The sequence below is a fragment of the Gymnodraco acuticeps genome, unplaced genomic scaffold (genome assembly GCF_902827175.1).
Source record: "Gymnodraco acuticeps unplaced genomic scaffold, fGymAcu1.1, whole genome shotgun sequence".
NCBI classification, from domain to species: Eukaryota; Metazoa; Chordata; class Actinopteri; order Perciformes; family Bathydraconidae; genus Gymnodraco; species Gymnodraco acuticeps.
In genome coordinates this window covers 1,644,320-1,668,106 of record NW_022989983.1, presented here as the reverse complement: position 1 = coordinate 1,668,106, position 23,787 = coordinate 1,644,320, and the positions used below count along the sequence as shown (strand labels likewise).

The window sequence follows — 23,787 nt, the reverse complement described above, 5'->3', positions numbered from 1 at the left end:
GTAATTGTCCATTGTAATCTTATTATGTCTAATGACATAATTTACTATGACATAGAATCAAATAATACTGTATATTAGTTTCAGAACTACTTAAAACTAAATAATAAAACATGTTGTTACGTCTTATAGCACAAATCAGTCCTGCTGTATTTAAATCAGTTTTTAAATGTTTCGCTGTAGGAAGGGTTTGTAATGTCTAATAATTGCGATTTTTTTTATAGGATTGCTAGTTTCTTTTTAAACCTTTCACTTATTACAATAATACTTTATTAAAGAGATATAAACAATCCCAATGTAAGTTAACATGTATATGAAGTGTTGGGTTGTCTGCTTTCATGGTGGCTTTTGTATGGGTTTACTTTAATATTGAGGAGTAAAAACTGATAAAAAACATGAATCACTAAAGATATTGTAGATAACAGCAGCTCCACCAGAGAGCACATCCTGTGAGGAAGGTGGATCACCTGAAGCCTATGCTGCCCCCTAGTGGTGCAAAAAGAGATCATCCAATAATAGTTGACAGCAGATTGCTTGGTAATTGGAAATACTTTTCTTAGACAGTAAAGATTATGTATAACAGAGGAATGACATATTTGTTTACATGAATGTACATTAGATATTTGTCTATCTATACTAGAAAGTGTTATAATAATAATTTCTTGAAGTTTTATTTTGAAATCAGCTTTGCCTTTGTGTTGTGACTCAAACAGGACACAGGTCAGCTCTGTGCCAACTGTCAAATGGTGCCTTCAAACACTGATTTAAATACTGTAATTTAACAGGGAGAATATGAAACAAGAAATATGTTGGATTCTTTATCCTGAAATAAAGCCTTAGCCACTGAAATGCAACTTTATGTAACTTTTATTCAGGAAATATAAGCACCCCAAACATGTTCAGGAACCTACAATCCAGGGAGAAATAATGACATATCGAGGCTGCGAAATGTAATATACTTCTTACTTTTTTTTACAAAAACATAACATAACAATAAACTGGGAAAACCCACAAACCAAAATGAAACCTTCAATAAAACAAAACAAATCAGAATCAAGGCAAGGCAAGGCAAGGCAAGGCAAGGCAAGTTTATTTATATAGCACTTTTCAACACAAGGCAATTCAAAGTGCTTTACAAAAAATGAAAGAGATTAAGAAAATGGCATTTAAAATCAGTCATTAAAAAGAAAAGCTAACTAATCAAACTGACATTTAAAAAAAGTAAAGACAATATGGCTGAAAATAATAACATAAAATAGACTTTCATTTGGGACTTTCCTTTTCGTGGCTAGCCCTGAGTACAGTAAAAACACTTTGGTCCACTGCTGATGAGACACACCTCAAATTACATATCCGCAACATTCCGAGGTGCTCCTGAAGGCAGCAGCAGCTCCTGAGGAAACGAACCTGAGCAGAAGTGAACATGAACGACAGAAACAAGCCGGTGACCCTGAAAATCATCCTCGTAGGAAACTCAGGGTAATTACAAGATGATAGTGTTTTAGGAATATAATTTCTCTTGATGAAAAGTGTTGTTTTAGTGCTTCACCGAGATTTGTTTCACTTTCATTAACTCCTTAATAACGTACTGCAGACTGAAGTGTAAATACTTTACCAAAGTTATCATGTCAGTGTAGCATCTGAAAGGAGAAAGAGGTTTTAGTGTGTTGTGTTTCTACCTTTAATGTTTGTGTTGTTTACAAAGGGTGGGGAAATCCTCCTTCATGAACCGGTTTGTGAATCACCGCTTCACCAACATGTACCGGACCACCATCGGGACAGACTTCCTCTCCAAAACAGTCACCATGGATGGGGACACCGTCAACCTGCAGGTGCATACATCCATCACACTTTAAAGGGGCTTTAAAGGGGCCTCTACTGTGACTATGTCTCCATTCTTTAATGTTCAAAAAGCTCTTTATTGTTCTCATACTGTCTGTGCTGCAGCACCTCTTTTCACCCTCTGTCTGAAACCAGATCCCAGTCTGCTCTGATTGGTTAGCTGGCCGACTCTGTTGTGATTGGTCAACAGCTTAGAGATGTCCCGCCCCGTACAATGTGTTGGAGCGCTAGCAAATAGAAGAGCGAGTGTATAGTGATGTCACTATGATACAGAAGTATACAAAGGAGTCAAATGGAGGCGTTTCAGACAGGGAGTGTGTGGGAGAGAAACTCCCTCTGGAGGGAACACAGGGATGAAAGCCTTTGCAGACCATTTACATGCACAAAAACATATAACACATTACAGGAAAGGGAACTACAAATATGAACCTGAATATTAGCCTAACAGGCCCCCTTTAAAGTTTCCCACCATGATTGAATTCAAACTATTGTTTGTATATTGATCTTGAGTTTTCCATACAATTTAGATTTTTAACATTATTTAAGAACAAATAAATAAATAGATGTAAATGTTCCCTCCTCAGATCTGGGACACCGCGGGCACGGAGAGGTTTCAGTCTCTGGGCACACCTCTGTACCGAGGAGCTCACAGCTGCCTGCTGGTGTTCGACGTCACATCCAGAGACAGTTTCTCCGCCCTGGAGGAGTGGAGGAAGGAGTTTCTGATCCAGGGAGAGCCTCAGGACCCGGACCACTTCCCCTTCATCGTGCTGGGCAACAAGACCGACCTGAGCGACAGGGAGGTGTGTAGTATCAAGAAGATGTGAAGCATAGATACTATGATTTAACTTGTGTCATCTGAAGGTTGACATGAGTAACAGTATTTTTTAAGTCAGTAATTTTTCCATTAATCATAATGACAAAGTTAAATTACAATCTTAAAATCATGCCTTAATATCTCGAAATAATAATACAAAATACTTCCTCAAAATAATGACAAACCTTAATATCTTTACTTAGGCAAATCAGACCAACATTCATTATTACAGTTTCTCATGACATTAAACATTTTAATGGTCCATCGTCAGACAAATGATGGCAAGCCATTTTGATAATCGTTCATTAGTCGCTTTATATATTTTCCATATTACAATTATTGTAGAAAATAATATAATCCATAATGAAAATAGCTGTTAGCTGTAGACCAAAAATGTTATACAAAAACCAAATTGTGACTTCAGATTTTATTACATTTTTCCTACGTCCACATATGCGCCGTTGTTGTTGATTTTAAATATGTGCATTTCTTGGCAGGTGTCTGGCGCAAAGGCCCAGCAGTGGTGCAGCAAAATCGGCGCACAGTATTTTGAAGGAAGCGCTAAAGCAGACCTGGATGTGGAGAAGCCGTTCATGACAGCGGCTCGGAGCGGCATACAGCAGGTGATTCAACACTCCTTTTAAATCATAGAGAGAATAAGAAATACACAACATCTCTCTCTATATGTTTAACATGTTTATTTTTTGATGATAAAAGATACATTACTCCCTACAGTACAAAAAACACACATTGGAAAATACAGGACATTTCCAGATAACCTGCGAACAGCCGAGAGAAACTCGCAACGCCTGTGAGTGCTGAGTCAGCGCTCGTCCCCGAGAGGCCGGGGGAAAGTTCAGAGAGACCTCGGCACTGCTGATGATGACCTATCTAACGAGGGTGCAAAAATAGTGACCCAGCAAAGGTACTGTGGAAGGAAAAGGACACATTGTATACCACATGGAGAGAGGAACAAACTCAGTAAATGTTTTTTCTGTTTTTTTTTTTATCTTGAGAACCTTCAGTTTATGGTCTAACTTAAGGCATCACTACTAAAAAACACTGCTTTTGCATGCATGTCTAGTTTTTGTTCAACAGACACACTGACACACACACACAAATTATGAATGCATATGAAGAGAGTTTTTGAGAAAGAAAGAAATTGGGAGAAAAGCACAAAACATAGACACCGAGGCGCCGGCTGGAGAAAAAAGGCGGCAAAGCGGAAAACCTCGGATCTTCCTGGCCTTTTACCGTGACAAAGTAGATCTACAGTCCTGCAACGCTCCCTGTACAGATCGTCGTGTTGTAATGAACCTAGCAGTGATTCAGACTCCCACAGTGAATCAGCTCGACAGAAGCAAACCATCAGGGAGACTATATATCTATATCTATATATATATATATAGTCTCCCATATATATATATTTGTTTCTTTTATAAGTAAAGACACGAAAAGGCAATCGAGAGATGACCGACATGTAAAAACAGTTTGTTACAGCAGGTAAATATATAAAAGGCCAAGATGATGCATTTTTTTTGTTTGTTTTATTCTTGCTCTATGAACGAACTAATTTACAAGTGAGTACACTCCGGCTATGTAAGCTTTTTTCCCCCAAAAGACATCCCCATTTTCCACACGGGTTTTACACATCACAGTTAGCTTGCTGAAATAGTCGGTCGTCTGAAATACAGAGCCATGGAAAGAAAAAAAATAAAATGTATTAAATGGATTCACATACATTAATAGGAAAGGGGAACATATGTCTAATATAATTTGCCATTCTAAAAAAAAAAAGAAAAGCATAAAAAAAGCGGGGGACAATTGTTTAGGTTATTAAAGGGGGGAGGGGGGAAAGATCTGATGTTTTGTCCTCATACTTCGTGAGATTTCATGTTTGGCAAACAAAGCAACAAGCATTGAGTAGTAAACAAAGTAAAAACTCTCCTGGGTCCACGTCAGAGTGCCCTTCAGTCCTACAACCTCGGTGGCTTCTACTTAGAACAAATACAAAAGTCTTTCTCTCGTTCATTTACCTTCTGTCAACAACAAGAACATACAACCGGCTGAATGAAGATTTCTTTTAAAAATATAGTGGCAACCTCAACACAGCCACCGATCGTCCCACGAACACAAACTATGGGGATGAACAATTAAAAAAGTGATTGTTTTTTTTCATTTTTAAAATGCACACGACATACACATACACACAGGAGGAAAGAACAAAACAAAACAAGCTTAAAAAATACAAAAATAAACTACACAAAGATCTTCTGCGTCATTGCTGCTTGCTAATTTTTTGGGAAGATTTGTGTGTGTGTGTGTGTGTGTGTGTGCTGCAAGTCTCAGTCCTATAGCAATGTCTGTCATTCATTCTCTACAAATCTCTTCTTGTCCACGTCGAAGAAGTGTCAGCCACCAGTCCTCACATCGGGTATAAAAGCGCACAGTGATGACATTACCAGGAGACTGGAGTCCAGTACGGCGAATACAGACTTGGTTCTCGATGAAGCACATTTTTGTTTTCAGCATAAAAAGAAAGAAATGATGTCCTCTGTCGCTGAGGACAAGTGCTTTATTTGTATCCATACCGATTTTCCCTCTCATCTAAACTAATGCCTCCACAGCCTTTTTTCCCCCTCAACACTGTACATCATTTTGTGTAGTCTCTCTCTACATCCCCTCTTGGATTCACAAAACAAAGACAAAAAAAAAGGTAACATTGCGCTCAGGCTGGCTCCCAGTTTGTGAAAGATGTAAATGCTTCTCTATACTGCTCAACTACTGAAACAAGCCAAAAGTAGATGTTAAAGATGGAAGGGGACGTGACAGAAAAAAGATAATGTGCTTCTAAGTTTGTGTTGCTCTAAAAATAGTACAACCAACAGAAGGAGGAGGAAGGAGGGTTTTATCTACAGAAACATCTCTCAGATTGACTTTCATCTCGGCTTCATACGGTTGTTCTGCCTCCATTGCTGTCTGGGTCTGAGACTTGAAGGGTGGAGGATGAGATTAGGATGGAGAATGAGGTGGTGGAGGAGGACGAGGGGTGAAGGTCAGTCTTCCTGATAAAAAGGACAGCGAGTGGAAAAAAGGACAAAAGACTGGGAGGGGTCTCCGGGTGACCTCACTGGTCCGTCCTCGCTTTCTTTGGACCGGCAGCCTTACTGCAAATGCAAAGAAGAAAAAAAAAGAAACCGGCATGAGTGTTGCACGTTTGATACTCCAGTGGCATGTGAACGTCTCGCCTGTGTGCACAGTGTGAAACATGTACAGTACTTACGTATCAGGAGAGGTGCCTGGTCTTTTTGGGGCCGGTTTTGCAGAGGCGGCGTCTTTGCCGGATTCTAGAAAAGCAGAACGATTTGTTAAAATATCTCTTTTTCCAATATAATAGTCATACACAAAAACAGTTGAAAATAAATGAACTCTCACAAGGCATACAAATTGGGAGGGATGAAAGCCCTTCAATGGTCACACATGCAGAGCAGAGCACACACAGTAGTGTTCTCTGCATTTAACCCATCCTAGTACTAGGAGCAGCGCACGGGGAGCAATGGGAGTGAGGGGGGAAGGGGGGTGCCCAGGAGGTGAACTGGGACCTCTCCAAGTAGCAGTCCACACTCCCTATTTAGGGTCTGGTCGGGGACTTGAACCGACAACCCTACGGCTCCCAGTCCAAGCCCCTACTGCCTGAGCCACAGCCGGAGATTTGTGACATTGGACACCCCAATAAGCCATCTGAACATTAAAGGGGCCCATTATGCTTATTTTCAGTTCTCTTTAGTGTTTTATACCTCTACTTTGACATGTTGACATGCTTTAAATGTTAATGTTGCCGACCAATTGCATGCACGGAAACCTATACAACACACTACAGTACAGGGGAGGGAAAGCCCAAAGAGCACAATAGTGGCCAAGACAGTAAACACAAACCTTAACAATGTTTCTTAATAACAATTATAGAATTGGAGAGAATCCATGTATTATACATACAACATATGAGCGAAAGAAAACATTAAAACTACACACTCAAAACTAATATAATCAAACACTAACTACTTAATGGTCCAAACACCAGTATTAAATATAATAAACACAGACACAAAAAACAGTGTAAATTCTAACGAGTCACTTTATAAGTCCTCCGCCATTCAGTGTATGCAAGTTCAGATACATTTTATTGAGAGCTGCTGCCTCTTTTCAAATATCACAAGTAACTGATTACATTTCAGTGTTATTTTTGTAATGGTGCTCACCTTGCAGCCATCGGACTTGGGTGGCGGGGCCGTAGCCCTTCTCGTTACGGGCGGCGATGCGGAAGATGATAGCGGGCTTGGTGGTGTAGTCGATGTGGGCGTTGGAGAGGCTGGACGACTGCACCAAGCAGGAGGGGTTGGGCCCGCAGTACACGCGCATGAAGGCTAGCTGCGCTGGGGTGGAGGCCTTGGCTTCGGCTGTCTGGTTGCTCTGGATGGCCAGGTACACAGAGTACTCGATGATCTTCCCCGACGTCACCGAGGGCGGCTCCCAGGTCAGGTGGGCACCATCGGGGCTCTGCAGAGGGACGAGGAATGATTACTACTCAGTGCCTGGGAGCACGACTCTTGAGAGCAGCTGCAGTTATCATGTGATTCCACAACGAAAAGAGAAAACAACAAGGGGAAGGGCTTCACTGGGGTGTTTACCTTGCTGATTTTGATGGCGCAAGGAGCCCCTGGGAAGCCTGGTAGGCAGGTCTTGAAAGCGGATATCTCTGAGAAAGATCCACGGCCACAAGCGTTGATTCCAGCAACACGAAACTTGTAAGCTGTGCCAGGCTGCAGCTCCATTTTCTTCATTTGGCTGTAGTCTGGCATGTTGCCAGAGTCATCCTGCAAAACAGAACAGAGATTAGAGATGCTCCCAGCACAGTCATCTGAGCAGGAACGGAGCCTCCTGAAATACTTACATCTCCCTGAGAGTCATCTCCTGGCATATAGAAGTGGGTGACGACCATATTTGTCACTTTAACGATTCCAACATCGAACCACTGGTTGTCTTTCTTTACAACAGCCTTCACCGGGGTTGGCTGTGGGGCTTGTTTCTGTAAGATAACAGAGATACTCGGTTACATAACTCCTCTTCGACCTTAGCTGAACCGGCCAGATATTTCACAATAACTCACCGATCCCTCGATCCCATTGGCCACATCTGCCAGGGCGGCTGCTGCTTGCAGCTTGGCTGGACTTGCCACCGATAAAGATGGAGCAAATGTGCTCGAAGGAGCGAGTGCTGTGGAGGGAAAGGGAACAACAGGGTTCATACACTTTTCCCCCAATGATTTCCAATGACTTCTCCATGACCTTTACCTAATTTTCCATGACCAAAAAAATGACTCTTTCTCAGCGGTACCACTGAAAATTGTTTATTTTAACATGGAACAGGAAAATAAGGTCTGCATATGAAACATGTTGTGCCTATCTAAATCAAATAATAGGCTTACTAGCTTCTACGGCTAAAGCAACTCAAACCTCTCACCAGCAAAATACCTCAACAGTTAAATGCCATTTCACATTTCATTACTATACGATACAGTATTTATTATCATTATAGTATTACTATTTCAGCGATTAGATAAAATATAAATTATATTTGTTTTCTAGAACTTTTCCAGAGCCTGGAATTAGCATTTTGAATTGCCATGACTATTCCAGGTCTTTAACGACCGTAAGAACCCTAGAACAAGACAGAAAAGGTTAATTTGCTGTAAAAAGAGACATATTGAGTAACTTTTAGATAAAAAAGCACAAGTCTTACTCTCGGCAGTGGTGCGTGGCAGCAGTGAGGCCACAGCGCTGGTGACTGCGGCTGCCATCTCATTGTGTCCGTTGCTCTCGACGGAGGGGTCGTTGAGGCTGTCTGCGGGGGCCAGGCCCTCAGTGGGCAGGTTGGCCTCCGCGCTGGCCTGCTGCGCCACGGCTTGAGCCTCCTGCAGCTGCAGCTGCTGCAGCTGCTGCTGCTGCAGGACCAGCGCCGCCAGCTCCTGCTGGGTCAACATGATGGGGATGGTGGTGGGCTGCTGGCTCTCTCCAGAGGCCTCATCTTCATTTGAAAAGAGAGAGAAATATTTTAGAAATCATACTACATAACTTAACTACAACAACATCATTAGGAACTGAAATGATTGGGGGGTTTGCAGTAGTTACAGAGCTAGAGCAGCTTGTCAGTGTTATTTGTTAGGAGGTATAAGCTACTAGGGATGTAACGATATACCGAATATCGCGGTAAATAAACGTCCCAATACCGTCGTGAGACTGACAAAATCTACCGCGATTTTTCTTTTAAATAATACTTTTTTTTGTTTTAAACCTTTATTTAACCAGGTGGTCCCATTGAGATCATCGATCTATTTTTCAAGAGAGACCTGTCCAACATGGCAGCAAGTAGGTTACAACATGAACATAAAACAACAGATAACACAAAAGGACATCGTATTTACAGGGCTACATGTACACACCTAGAGACATTGACAAGTACCAACAGTATATTTATATCTCTGTCAATAAGCCTCACCTTCTTGACAAACACTGTATTGTTTTTGAAGTGGTGGAGAGACAATGCACAGTTTGACCCACTGCTGTCACCCATGGCCAAAGCATATCTCTCCGTCCCACTGAGGTGGCGTTAGACTTTTTGACAGACAGGATCGTAAAATATCCGTCATAATCCCTTATTACCCGTCGGGTCTGAACAGTTCACGAGAGAGCACGCTCGTGAACTGTCAACGGGGGGGGGGGGGCGGTGTTATGCCGTGTGTGCATGCACCTCGCGGGAGCGCACACAACGTAAAGCAAAACCTCCCAGACATGTATTGATCTGTACGGCAAAGTACGGTTTGGAAACTATATCATTTCCTTTTGGAGGGCATGCATTAGGGCTGAACGATATACCGTGTCATGGCGATAACCGCGGTATGCGCATGCGCGGTATTCACAACGCAGGGACGTGCGGTTTTATTAATTTAAATTATTTATTTTTTTAACGCACTTTAGCACAGAATTCAAAATAAAGATACCCTTATTACTTATCGAAACTGCACATACAATATATCCGATTAAAGCTGAGACTCCACAGATTATTTAAGTATAGTATCATCACTAAGCGATCCGATCTCGCAACAGGGGAAGCAAACACAGACATCACAACACGTACCTTTTACGGAGCTTTTACGGGAGATCGTCTCACCGTAGCTGTCAATCTGATCAAAAGACGTGTTCAATGGCATTAAAACGAGAAAGAAAAAACGCGGCTGAATCGGTTGATCCATAGGTTGATAATGTATCTGTGACTTTGAAGCAATTGTTTATAATCCATAATTCAATTTTTATGTAAAAATCAGAGCACAAAAGTTAGCTGCTAATGGTAGCCACCAGAGTGTATGCAGCTTCCGGTTTTGGCTACGCGTCACTCTCACTCTTTATTTGTTCATGTGTTGGTGTGTGTAGAACTTCCCCTGCATGCACAGCAAACCACCAATCACAATCATTCTGTATCAAGATTGATGCAAAACAAGTGATTTGACCTTTTTAGACGGATTTAGCACCAAAAAAAACTCTTTTTGGGCCATTTGGGTGGATTTTCCATATCTCTGTGGACCTTGCTGAATTTTGACATGTGACATCTCTTTCTGACCGTCATAGCCAATGGAATCGAGGGGAAATTACACAGTCCTTATTTGGTAATGTGTGTGTGAGAGACTTCCGCATAGCCAAGACCAGAAGCAGCAGCCACTCTGGTGGCTACCATTAGCAGCTAACTTTTGCTCTGCGATATTTACATAAAAATGGAATTATGGATTATAAATTAAATATTTTTTTATACAGAGACGTTAAAAACCTATGGATTAACCGATTCAGCCGCGTTTTTTCTTTCTCGTTTTAATGCCATTGAACACGTCTTTTGATCAGATTGACAGCTACGGTGAGACATCTCCCCTAGAAGCTACGTAAAGGTACGTGTTGTGATGTCTGTGTTTGCTTCCCCTGTCCGAGTTTGGATCACTCAGTGATGATACTATATACCTAAATAATCTGTGGAACCTCAGCTTTAATCGGATATCTTGTATGTGCAGCTACGATAAATAATCAGGGTACTTTTATCTTGAGTTCTGTGCCAAAGTGCGTTAGCATTTTTCGCTCAGGGGTCATTTAGATGCTCCTTATGAGACTTGTGTTTTGTTTTGGTAAACATGGTTTGTATCGTCAGTTAGCTGAGATTATTTCCGTTAATCTGGTATAACACATTAATAGGTTCTTAAATATTACGATCCCCTGAGACACTGTCAAAAACAAAAAAAAAGTAAAGTACCCGCCGGGACTTTGGGGTTTAACAGGTTAAAAAAACAGCAATATATACCGCAGGGGGGGGGGGGGGGGAAAAAATCGCGATGTCAGTTTTTTTCAATACCGTGCAGCCCTAGCATGCATAACACGGCATAACACCAGAGCCTCGCTGCGGGGAAACGTTGGCGCTGTTCCGAGTTTGTTCTAATCTGTCAAAATGATAGACTGCTTTCAGATTTTTCCGTCATTGATAAATAAAATATTCGGTTAACGCGACCACTGCTGTCCCAGCAACATCAGTACCAAGCCAGAGAGTTTTTTCCAGAGCAGGGGATATTGTAAATGCCCAAACATCCCAGCTTATAAATACCTGGAAATGTGGACATTCTCATATTCCTAGAAACCTGTCTGATGATGCTGAGTGAGTGACTAGTGAGTTTTAAGTGAAACTTTATTTATTTTATTGCAGGGTCTGATTATTAAATGTCCTTGTTTATTTGTGAGATGCAGTGGCACAAAGAAAATGCCTACTTTGTTTGGTAGTACTAGTATAGTAGGTACAAAAACACTGGTTTTCTTGTTCTAGTCTGTTACTGTCATTTTGTTTTTGACACTTTAAAATACTGCTATCCTACTAAAATGCTGTACAAATCAGATTTATTATTTAATAAAGAAACATTTTCCGAGTAAAACATTTTTTTATTGAAAAAATAAAATAGAAAATTATTTATTATTCAATATCGCGATAAATACCGTACCGTGGACTTGTTATCGCGATATTATCGTACCGTGAGTTTTTGGTATCGTTACATCCCTCTAAGCTACACAAGTCTTTCCATGCCTTTACCCTACACAGCCCTCGATCTATGAATATGTTGAGTGATCTGACAATGCGGTTGAACTTACTCATTACGGCTTGCTGTGCTGCCTGGAGGACGGCCTGGATGGCGAGCGCCTGGGCTTCTTCAGTCGCAGCTGCCTGAGCAGCGGCTTCTGCTGCTGCAGTCACAGCCAGCTCCTCGTCCGACAGCCCCGTCACCATCAGTGTGGCACCCTGAGCCTCGGCCATCAGCTCCGAGGGCAGATTCAAGGCTGTAGCTGCGGCTGCTTCACCCTGAGAGAACATGTTATAGGTCAAACATAATATATCTCTGAAAGCATGGACTTCAACAGAGAATGGTGATTATTACACTATATTTACCTCGGCTTGTGTCTCCATAGCAGACGCTCCTTCTCCAGCAGGTGCAGCTTCTGCTGATGCGGTCTCATCCGTCTGCATGGGCTCCTCTGGGGAGCCGGCTGAGATGGATGAGATCGACTGGAGAGAAACAAAAGAACAAACCAAGATTAGTCACAAAGCGGAAAAAAAATACATTTTAGAAGTTTCTCTCTTGATGAATAGTTTAGTGTATAAAATGTCAGAAAACGAAATGTTGGAAATAAGTCCAAGGTTATACTTTTGAATACCTTGTTTGCATCACCCCTAATAGAAAAGTGCATTTCTTACGGGTACAGAGGGTCCGGGAGCGGGTGTGGACTGAGTGACAGTAGTGATGGCCCTGCCCTGGGTGGTGGTGGTGGTGGTGGTGACAGTGCTTGTTGCTGCAGTGGTGGGGTCCACTTCTGTGCTGGTGGTACTTTCTGCTCCCTCCTCCGTCTGCTGGCCTGCTCGGAGACACAAACACATAATGTAAGCTTGACTTCATACCAATACAAAAACATCTATTCCATAACCATATGTGTTGCCCGTACCTTCGCCTGTCTCCATGGTGCAGGTGGCTGTGGTGGCTGTGTTGGTGGTGCCGGTCTCGTGTGTTTCGCAGGGCGGGTTGGAGCACACTCTCTGGACCGGGCCTCCTTCTGCGCTGCTCTGGTCTCCGCCCAGGCTGGAGGTGGCTGTAGACGGGGTGTTGGTGGTCCCGGTCTCGTGTGTTTCGCAAGGCGGGTTGGAGCACACCCTCTGCGCGCTGGAGCTCGTCTGGCCCGTGCTCATGTTGGAGGACGACTGGGTGGATGTGTTGGTGGTACCCGTCACGTGGGTCTCGCAGGGCGGGTTGGAGCACACCCTCTGCGCGCTGGAGCTCGTCTGGCCCGTGCTCATGTTGGAGGACGACTGGGTGGATGTGTTGGTGGTACCCGTCACGTGGGTCTCGCAGGGCGGGTTGGAGCAAACCTTCTGGACTCCCCCCATGCTGCTGGACGCTGTGGTGGCCGTGTTGGTCGTCCCGGTTTCGTGGGTCTCGCACGGCGGGTTGGAGCACATGCGTGGCGTCGACATGTTTGATGAAGCCGTTGTGGCTGTATTTGTTGTGCCCGTTTCGTGCGTCTCGCAGGGTGGGTTGGAGCACACTTGTCCTGCTCCCATCGCAGCAGAGGCGGTGGTGGCCGTGTTGGTGGTGCCGGTCTCATGGGTCTCGCAGGGCGGGTTGGAGCACACAGTGCCAGAGCCATCGCCAGACGCTCCGGCTTCAGAGGAGCTGGGCTGCTCGGAGGTGGGTGAAGCCAGGATGGACACTGGTAGGTCCTGCACTGGCTGAGCTTCAACACCGCTGGGAGTTGTGATCAGAGTCACCTGGGTGGGCTGGTTCTGGGCCGAAGAGACAGTAAAGATAAGTTCTAAGAGTCCCACAGCATGTTTCATACTCAAAAAGGAAATTATTATTACAGGGTTCATACACTTTTTCACCAATGATTTTCAATGACTTCTCCATGACCTTTACCTAATTTTCCATGACCAAAAAAATGACTCTTTCTCAGCGGTACCACTGAAAATGGTTTATTTTAACATGGAACAGGAAATTAAGGTCTGCATATGAAACATGTTGTGTCTATCTAAATCAAATCAAATAGGCTTACTAGCTTCTACAGCTAAAGCAACTAAAATCTCTCACCAGCAAAATACCTCGACAATTAAATGACATTTCACGTTTCATTACTATACAGTATGTATTATCATTATAGTATTACTATTTCGGCGATTAGATAAAATATAAATTATATTTGATGCAACTTTAGTTACATTTCCATGACTTTTCCAAAACTTTGGGAAAAATATTGTTTTCCATGACTTTTCCAGGGCCTGGAATTTGCATTTTGAATTTCCATGACTTTTCCAGGTTTTTAACGACCGTAAGAACCCTGTTATTAACTATTATCTTAATGTTTTTGTAGCAGTAACTTTGTTACTAATTTTCTAGTTATGAAAAAGCATAAACTCCCTAACCTTCAGTTATTTTTATTCTAATATAGTTACAAGGGCTGCAATATTAATTGAAATGTTGGACTATTGCAATATCCAAATCGCAGCTCAATATTTGCCAAATGCAACATTTCTAAAAACAGACTTCGCCTGAAGAAAAAAAGACGTGGAGATTCTTACCTGCACCGTCATGGTGGAGGAAGAGAGGGTGGTGGCGGAGGTCATGCTGGTCTGAGCGGCTGACACAGTTATGGACGCCGGGCTGATGACCTGGCTGGACAGGGTGGCGATGGTTCCCAGTGTGGTGATGGGGGTAACCAGAGAGGCGTTGGAGCTGTCTGCAGCGGCTCCTGCCAGGCTGGAGGAGACGGTACCGGTGACTGTCCCAAAAGTGGTGACACCTGGAAGGAAAATAAGTGGTTTTATTAGGCATGTGATCTCTCCGGCCTTATTGTAGGAGATACAGGAGCTTTAAAACACTGACAAACAGACTCAAAAACGGTTTCTACCCCTGGCCCACAAGGCTACAGTCCTAAGTACAATACCTAACTTGTATGCACTTTATAACAGGGTCTATGCAGGAATCCTGAAGTCACATGTAAGACCTTTTAAGACCTTTTTTAAGACCCTTTCCACACATTTTAAGACCTCATCGCCACTTTGAGTTTTAACCGGTTACCTTGGTGACACACTTTACCTCACATTGACTATATACAGTATTGATTGTCCTTCCTCCTCATCTTCCAACCATTTGGACGCAGACTTGCATTTCCCCATAACGACGTTGGTTAGCAACCGGCGTAAACGGACCTTCGCGCGCTATCAAGCAGTGAGCGTGCGATGTCCTGTTCAGATGACGTCAAACCCAACGGGATGCCATAAATAAACTACACAGAATCACACAACACACCTACGCAGTGATTACATTCAGGCAGACTGTAGAATACAACCTCTTTGGACCATTTATATACTTATTGAAAATAAGCTACAAAATGTAATACCTTGGAAAATGCCGTTCAATACTTTTTAATAGTCTTAATTTTCGCTAAATTGATTTATCAACTTTTAATACTTCGTAAGACCCCGCGGACCCCCTGTATAATGATTTTTAATGCACTTCATAGCTTTTGATGCCATTGTCCTTGAGTATGTATCCCCCCTGTATGAGGGTTTACCTTTGTTTGCCCTACTGGGGTTTTTTATGTTTGTCTGTTTTTGTCTAAGGCACACTGTGACAGGGTTGCACTCCAAAAATCTCATTATATATTTTTGCACAATGACAATAAAGGTTTTCTATTCTGTTCTTTCCGAGAATAAATTGAATTTTTTTACAAGAACAAAGTATTCTTACCTGTCGTCCTATTGACAACCAGAGTGGTCACATTGGGCTTAACAGAAGACATGGTCACTGGTGTCACAAGTCGAACACCACCGACTGTGCTCATAGGCACAGTGCGCAGGATAGTGCCAGGTTGTCCATGAGCACCCTTCAGGACGACCTAAAGACACACAGTTCAGGATTAGTCACCTCAGGTGCAACATACATGGGCAGAACGACAAAGTTAATCTATATAGAGATATCTTTAACTGCTCAATCAGAGTCAGTGTACCTGTGTGAGTCCCTGTTGTCCGGCAGTGGTGAGTTTGGGCACTGTAGTGATGAATTTACTGGGAGTTCCTGTACTCATCACTTTGGTGGTGAGGATGGTGATTGGCGTCTTCATGCCTCCACTGCTTGTCACACCTAAAGGGACGAAAGGATGATTGTAAGTACATTTTCATCTAAGACACAAAAACCAAAGTTAGCTAATTGACACCTGCAAATAATTCAGATGTTTGTTTCAAAAGGTTATGGCAATGGCAGAAACAATGTGTAAAAAACGTAAGACAACACCATCATTACTTTTCTTTATCCATGCGTTGACCTGGTTCAAACTCACATTTTTTAATTTCTGTTCTGTTGTGATATGTAGTAACTGAAAATCAAACTTGCGTGAGTTTAGACCTGCAGCTCCAGACTGGCTCATGATTGCAGACATGGGGATGGTCTTAATGATGGTGGTGCCCTGCTTAGTGGTGTTAGGAGAGACCCCACTGATGTTGAGGATCGTGGGCTTGTGTCCAGTGCCTCCTGCCTGGGAGGTCGTGATGATGGTTGTGGGCTTACCATCTGCGGAGGTCACCAGCTTAAGGATGGTGCCGGCTGGGAGGGGACCCTTTGACTGAGCAGAGAGAGAGCCACATGTTATGAGGATCAATGTGGAGAAGGACATCTGGTGTTGTCTCAGGAGTTTTAGACTACCTCCTGTGTGTTTTCCTGATTTTGTGCACATATCTGACCTGTAGGAGCTGTGTGAGAGGGTTATTGGAAGCCTGGCCTGTGATAGATGTCTGCACTGGCTTGGTTTGTACCACAGACATCATCTTGCCAAGGTTGGAGATCTGCAGACAAAGGAGGAAAGCCCAAGTCATTATTCATGTGAAAACATGAATTGCACAGGGACTTCAGTTTTGGCTCAACAAATCATTACAACTATAACTGAACATAGATCATGCAGATCGCTAACACTATGCTTCCCAATGACTTAGTCACTGGAGGACGGACTTCCCTCACTCCCCCCATGGGTCAAGCTCAATGAACAACAAATACAAGTGTGAAGAGGCAATTTACAGAACACATGATTTACAGCGTGGATGATGTTCCAGTATTACATTGTGATAACAAAAAATGCTATCTTACCAGAGTGCCACTGCCGCCCATGGTGAGGGGACTTTTGACCAGGGTGATGGTCTTGGTAACTCCTCCCACCACTGTAGTAACCACCTGGGCTTGCTGGGCCACAGTGACTGCTCCAGACTTATGCACAGTGATGATGGGTCTGGTGTTGGTGGGAGAGGAACCAGTAGCTGTTCCCACCTGGGCTGCAGCGGTCTTCAGCATCCGGGTGGCTGGGTTACTGACCTACAAGAACAAAAATACTTATGAGAACTGATCCGTGACGGACAGAATGCACTTAATGTTGGACCATTTAGTGAGGACTTTACCATGAGTGGAGATGCCATTTTCATTGTGGTTGTGCCAGGGGACATGGCTACAGTTTTGAGAATGGTGGCTCCGGCAGGAACATTGAGGAGAGTGCCACCAGAGGGCGGGATCTTCTGTGTTGCTGCAGCTGCAGCAGCTAAAGCTGCCATGCCACTCATCTGAGGGCTACTTCCAATTGGCTGAAAAAAAGACGATACAACATGTTTGGACACATTTATTCATTAAGGATGATATACTTCAAGATAAAATACAGGGGAAATTGTTCTTACCGATCCTTGGGTGGTCTGGGCAGGCATGACCATCCTTACACCCGGCGGGAGGGATGTCAGAGTGACGGGGGATTTCCCGGGCTGGCTGGGGCGGACTGTGACAATAGATGTGCCAGTGCCAGACTGTTGAGCCGCAACCTTCAAGATGGCTGAAACACAAGGGGACGGATGATTAGACTTCTTTGCACTTGTTGGTGTGGCAAAGACAGTGAACATGGCTGAGTTTGAAACATGGAATTGTTGGTCACTAGTGAAGTACCTGTCTGGGGGAGATTCTGAGCAGAAGGAGCTGCAACAGCCAGTGCGGGGCCCTTCGGAGAGTTCAGAGGCTGCACGGGGCTGGAAATCATAGCTGCAGAGGCAGTAGCTGGAGTTGCTGGGATGTCGTACTTCTGCAGCTGCAGTAAGTAGGTGTCAGCGGTTGAGACGGCGCCCCAGCTGACCTCGAGAGAGTTTGTGTTGGCACGGACTAGCTGCACCCGGGCAGGAGCATGTGGCCGCTCTGTGGAGGAAGAGAGGTTTAACAACAATGATACTTTCACTACCTGAGCCGAGGAACTGCCTCTTAGTATAAACTATGTTACAGCACACATACCGGTTTCCAGGTACCAGAGGTCTTTACAACAGACTTGGTTGTTCCAAGCTTTGCGATAACCGTCGCGGCCACTCCAGACGTAGAGTCGGGAATTGATGGCCACGGCACAGTGGCCGGCACGGGCCCTAGGGATGTTGTCTTCAAGAGTATCCATCAACACGGTCTCCCAACAATTGGAGTCTGCAGACACACACATAAAGATTAGTGAAGCCACTTACACTCAAAATATATATATCTTTTATAAATACACAGGTTATAGGTTATACAAACCTAGATTTAGGCAGGCGAGAGTGTTTGTGCACTTCCACTCCTTCTCGTGTGTGGCCACTTTAACGTCATCCATTACCAATGGAACCCATCCTCCAAAAACATACATCCTGCAAAAAACGAAATGAAATCAGTGAGATGCAGCTCCCGCATATTCTGTTCTTCTGGGAACTCAAACAGGATTGAAGAAAATGTTCAATGTTATTGATTCTCACTTGTTTGTGATGGTGGTGGCAGAGTGAAGACTTCTGGGTAGCGGTGCTGTCCCGTTTACTGATGGTTTGTTCCATGTCAGGGTATCTGAAGACAATGACGAGCAGTAGGATATTATATAAAAGGCAGTGTGAAAGGAGAGTGTTTTTAAACGCAACCAGTTAACCGCAGCTACGGGTAATTCTCCTTGTCAAACATTCAACTGTTTATCCTCTCTAAAGTGTGGCCTCTTTTCCTCTGTTCAACTTTAAATTGCAGCACACTCTCCGAGTGGCACCGGCTGGGGCATATTTTTGCTGTCATTTTTCTATTCACACATTTACAAACCTACCGATATCAAGTGTCCACAGATCTCCAAGGCGGCAACCACTCATGCCTCCGTAGATTATCAGGCGAGATTTCCTGCTCGTCTTTTCTGTGTAGACCACAGCAGTGTGGCTCTCACGCGGAGGAGGCAGGACTCCGTATGTGATCGGAATATCCCATCCAACCACACTGGATCCCGCACGCAGCTCAAGTGTGTACAGATCATTTAGGTATCTGAGGAAGAAAAAAAAACAGACAGAAGTTACAATTATGTTGCTTGTGGAAGTAAAATATCAAGCATCGTGTGCAGGAAAAAAAGCCTGCTGGAAAACAACATCTGTACCTGGGAATGTTGTTTTTTGGGTCCTCGCTGTCATTGGCAAGTCCACCAAACAGGTAGCATTTATTGCCAACCAGGGAAAAACTGTGGCCCAGACGAGGACAAGGAGGGGGGCCATTCTTTGGGTTTTTCGCTTTCAACTTTTTCCATTCCCATCTGCTGGCCTGTTGTGAAAAACAATGTTCATAACAAATTAAGCAATTGAAAAGATCATAGCAGAAGCAGTTACAAACACAAGCTGACCATTTTTCCTTTTCTGAGAATATGATAAAAAAGGTTCTGTCAAAACTAGGACTTAACCTGAAACCTAATCTTATTAAATGTTGCATTTATTTATTAATTCCTATTTTAAATGTGATAATTGTACAGTCCACTTCCAAGTTGCTCATAATCCATCCTGACTCTTGTTGACAACTTGATAGGCTTGATACCTACTTTATGTCAAAACCAAAAACAGAGAATATTTCAAGTGTAAACTTCTGCAGTATACACAAAGTGAATTTTTTGACAGGAGGACAATAAAGACACATTGTGGCACGTGGCACGTTGCACTGGCAGAACAACTAGCTTCTGATTAGTGTCACGTTTAATAAACACATTTACTTCTTTAGGTCACCCCTCCCCTGTCAAAACATGATTTCCCCAAAGCTTTAAAAAGCAGCTTCCGATTGGTTATCTTTTGATTTAGTTGATGGAGCTTGGTGAACCCACTGCATTTTGATTAACAAGTTTTCTAAATCCATTCAAAATGTTTTGAGGGAAAAAAGGAAATCACGATGCATCTAAGAATCTATTATTTTTTTGCAAACACTTGCACTGCATTAGCAATTCAATGTCATTATCTGGAGCACAGTGTGAAATAAAAGACTCAATGGGACCCAAAAAACTATTAACAACACCAAGTTTGAATTTGATAAATCAGGATAAGGGCTCAATGGCCTACCATAAAATGTAATTTACTAAACTGCATGCAGCCCATAAATATCCACAGCCACAAAACGTACAACTTGAAAAGATAGATTTACTTTGTTCGGCTGTTACTGTGCTTAAGTAAAATAAATTAACCCATAATAATGAAACTATAACTTTGTATCACTTAATTTAGAAACATTGCATTATCCTAATGCACACATTTAATAGAAACATGGAGATACATTTGTATAGATAGATTACCTGAAGTTCATAGAGATCGTTGCTGTACTTTCCATACTCCACCATTCCACCAAACACCAGCAATCGTGTGCCATCACATACAAAACCATATGCAGCACAGCCGGGGGGAATATCACCACGGACCGCTGGGATAAACCACTGGTTTGTTGCTAGAAAATAAAACACAATGATGATTCAGTTGAGGCTTACTGATATCAATCCATTTAAACTATGACCAAGGTTTGTTATTGTCTAAACAAAGCTGTGAAAAACCTTACTATTACCACTATTTTGTAATTATTAGTGCATAAACCAACAGATGTATTTAAGGATGGGGATGAAAAAAACATGTTTTTATTAAATGTGTCTGTCCTTATTGGTTTATGTACAGGAAATTGGGGCATAGGATATAGTTAAACCAACCAGCATCATCCATTTTATTTTAGCCCGCCTTTTTTAACGTACAATAGCACCTTTCTCCAGCAGAGGGGGCCAAATGTAATCAGACACGGGCTTGTTTGGCCTGCTGAGGCTTGTACTCTACTTAGTTCTGCACATCACGAATCGATCTTTAGAAATAAAATAGAATGTTTTTTTATGCAGAGGCTAAATACTAAAATGCATTGTTTACCATTTCACATCTGAAGATTTGATAAGTAAACATCATTCTCGCTGCCAACAGTCATCAGTAAAGTTATACATGCAAAAGTTATTATCTTACCAGTGTTGTAAACATGCAATTCATCCACTATTCCTTCGTTTCCACCACCGAAGACAACCATAAGCTCCTTTATGGCCACAGCTCTGTGTCCATGCCTGGGCCGGGGAACGGGACCGGACCATCCGAGGACCCGCTTCCACCGCGGCTGCAGAACCGACGCCGTGGAGCCAGGGGCAGACATGATTTCTGTCGGAAACATTAATAAAATAAAAATTCTTGCCTGATGAAATGCTCCTGGTTGTACAAAGTTATCGACTGTAGAAAAAACTCAGCAGGATGGAGTCGCGCACTGTGGCTCACTTCTAAAAACAGTGTGTGCCCCAAGCTCTAGTTAATGAACACATTCATTCATTAATAAAAACAAATGCGTAGTAAGAGCTTTCCAACTTGTACTGATTAAAACCCCTTGCAGTTGTGCAAAAATAAATACAAGGAAATGTTCATACACCCAAGTTGTGTTGTCTTCTAAACCATTGAATTCAATCCATGGAAGCAGCCATCTTGTAACCAAACAAACCCCCGCTAACACCGCTGCCAGTCTGAAAAATGGCGGAAGCGAATGAAAAGGAAAAATAGCTAGCCAACTACAACAGCGAAGGAACACAATAAAATGAAAACAAATCCACTAAAGTGATAGCGGTTGAAAAGAGGAAAACAATGCACATTTGCAGCACACACTTAATCCACAGTTAGAACCGTTAGCAAGAGTCGGCTATTTTCATGCTTCTCTGGGAGTCGCCATCTTGTAGCTAACTAGCTTAGCGTTATCTGCAATCCCTTTAACGTACTTATTAACACTATAACTATAAAAAAAACCTCAATATGAACAGTTGCACCGATTTGGTACACACATCCCTACAACCCCGTCTATAAACTTCTTAAAATATACTTAAAATGTAAGCCAAATCGGGATAATCAAATGAATGCTAACATTAGCTGAATTCCGTTAGCACAAGCAGCTAGTTGCTCAAACTCATTAGCACAAGCTAACAGCGTTAGCATCTGTCAAAGCGTCGCGCTATTTCACAATTAAATGCAATGCAATAACGTTTTATTGTGACATGCATATTTTACCTGATATAAATGTAGTTGCAACAACACCCGTTGAACACAGCTAAACTGAGATCAACTGCATAAAGAGAGTGTTATTATGTTTCATGCCGTCTCTGGAAGCAGCCATCTTTTCGACACTCGGCCTACTTCTACAGCTCCCACAAGAAAAATGGCCGGGCGGTAAACCACAACAAAACACAACAAACCCAAAAAAAGATTATTACTCACTTATATCGATGCAGTAGTAGCAAAAACACGGGTTTGTGGTCTAATCTTGCGGCAATAATCCAAATTCATTCGATTTGTGAAGAAGTATTTCCTCTCATGCCTGCCTGGAAGCTGCCATCTTCTTGACAACCAGAGGCGGAGGAAAATGGTAGAGAGCTGGCGTCACCCAAAGTAAACATGGCGACTGAGACCAGCTCGCTAACCATTTCCGACAGAAACGCCTTTTAGGTTGTATGGTAAGCCATCGTGAATAGACGAAGGGTGCTTTGTATAATGAGGTTTTGTACAGGACACTGAGAATACATATACAGTTAACAGAAGCAAGTTTCAGGAAATTACAACAAGTTGTGTTTTAGCTTGGCTTATTGTCCCTTACTAAAGATGGCGACATCCGCCCAGAAACCGCTTAATTTTCATATTGTAGGGAATGCTGATTTTATTCCACCCTGAATCTGCTTAGAGGGGCATAGAAAACACAAAAATGGTGTTAAAACGGTGGGTAATTTACAAATTTAGCGCTCAAATGTACTACATTTGCCACGCCCACACACAACATTAGTTCTCTTTATACATCCATGAAGTGCGCCCTCCACTGATAAAAGTACTGTATTACTATTGACATCAAATACTTCACCCTTTATTTACAAAACAGTAAACAATGTGTTCAGCCATATTTCTCTGATGGACTCTCACTGAATGAAAAATAATAGAAAATGCTCCAAAATGTGGATATTTTGAAACATTATTAAACTTCTCAGTCTATTTTTGTTATTGAAAATAGATTAATTTGTGTGTTTGTCAGGAAAGTTAACGTTTGTTGACAATATACTCTGCATTTATTTAGAATATATAGTTATTGTATAAATAGGGGATAACCAAAAGGCACAATATATTTTAGCTTTCGAGAAATTAGAAACCCTATTGTACAATGGGGATGTGGCTTTACATTTACCAACTGCATTTCACTGGAAAGAGTAGCCTGTAGCCTTTTTTTTTACAACACCTTAGGCAAAATCTGAATTAACATTCATATTACATAGCCCATTGTAGTTACAGTGGTTCTGTTAGAGTCACGACTTGAAGATAGAGTAACATTGCACAAAGCACGAATTTGCATATTTACTATGTTCAGAATCAAAATCCTTTGTTAGTTCCACAGCGGGGGAAATGTACAGTGTTACAGCAAAAAGTGGCATAGCAGGTACAATAAAAAAATGCATATAATAATACAGAATAAGCAAAATTATTATTATAGAGAAGAAAAGCATACATTAGTTATAAAGACAAATAAGTAGGTAAGTACACATCCATGGCTAAAAATTATGAGCAGATAATGTTGTGTGAAGGCAAAATCATATTATTTAATTACATTTTTCTATAAATGCATATCATTGGCTTTATTCACAGTTTATAATGAG

At 42.4% G+C, this 23,787-nt stretch overlaps 2 protein-coding genes across 2 annotated transcripts; one reads left to right on the top strand and one right to left on the bottom strand.

The window, feature by feature from the left end:
- Window positions 1–1,341: 1,341 nt before the first annotated feature.
- On the top strand, window positions 1,342–4,186 carry si:dkey-13a21.4 (uncharacterized protein LOC494576 homolog). Its single transcript, XM_034212221.1, has 5 exons — window positions 1,342–1,476; window positions 1,703–1,829; window positions 2,424–2,642; window positions 3,154–3,279; window positions 3,392–4,186. Exons 1-5 carry the CDS (start codon window positions 1,421–1,423, stop codon window positions 3,476–3,478), a joined length of 615 nt encoding a protein of 204 aa, XP_034068112.1. The 5' UTR covers window positions 1,342–1,420; the 3' UTR covers window positions 3,479–4,186.
- Window positions 3,340–22,641, bottom strand: hcfc1a (host cell factor C1a). Its single transcript, XM_034212220.1, has 28 exons — window positions 22,370–22,641; window positions 21,089–21,274; window positions 20,389–20,537; window positions 19,219–19,379; window positions 18,901–19,109; window positions 18,572–18,656; window positions 18,360–18,466; window positions 18,090–18,269; window positions 17,754–17,996; window positions 17,495–17,643; window positions 17,225–17,404; window positions 16,920–17,141; window positions 16,520–16,621; window positions 16,173–16,401; window positions 15,790–15,923; window positions 15,531–15,678; window positions 14,360–14,580; window positions 12,733–13,567; window positions 12,488–12,645; window positions 12,182–12,298; window positions 11,887–12,094; window positions 8,456–8,740; window positions 7,824–7,930; window positions 7,608–7,742; window positions 7,345–7,530; window positions 6,916–7,213; window positions 5,940–6,003; window positions 3,340–5,823 (listed from the first exon to the last, which is right to left on the bottom strand). The coding sequence occupies exons 2-28, from the start codon at window positions 21,267–21,269 to the stop codon at window positions 5,784–5,786; spliced, it is 5,133 nt and encodes a 1,710-aa protein (XP_034068111.1). The 5' UTR covers window positions 21,270–21,274; window positions 22,370–22,641; the 3' UTR covers window positions 3,340–5,783.
- Between the last annotated feature and the right edge of the window lie 1,146 nt (window positions 22,642–23,787).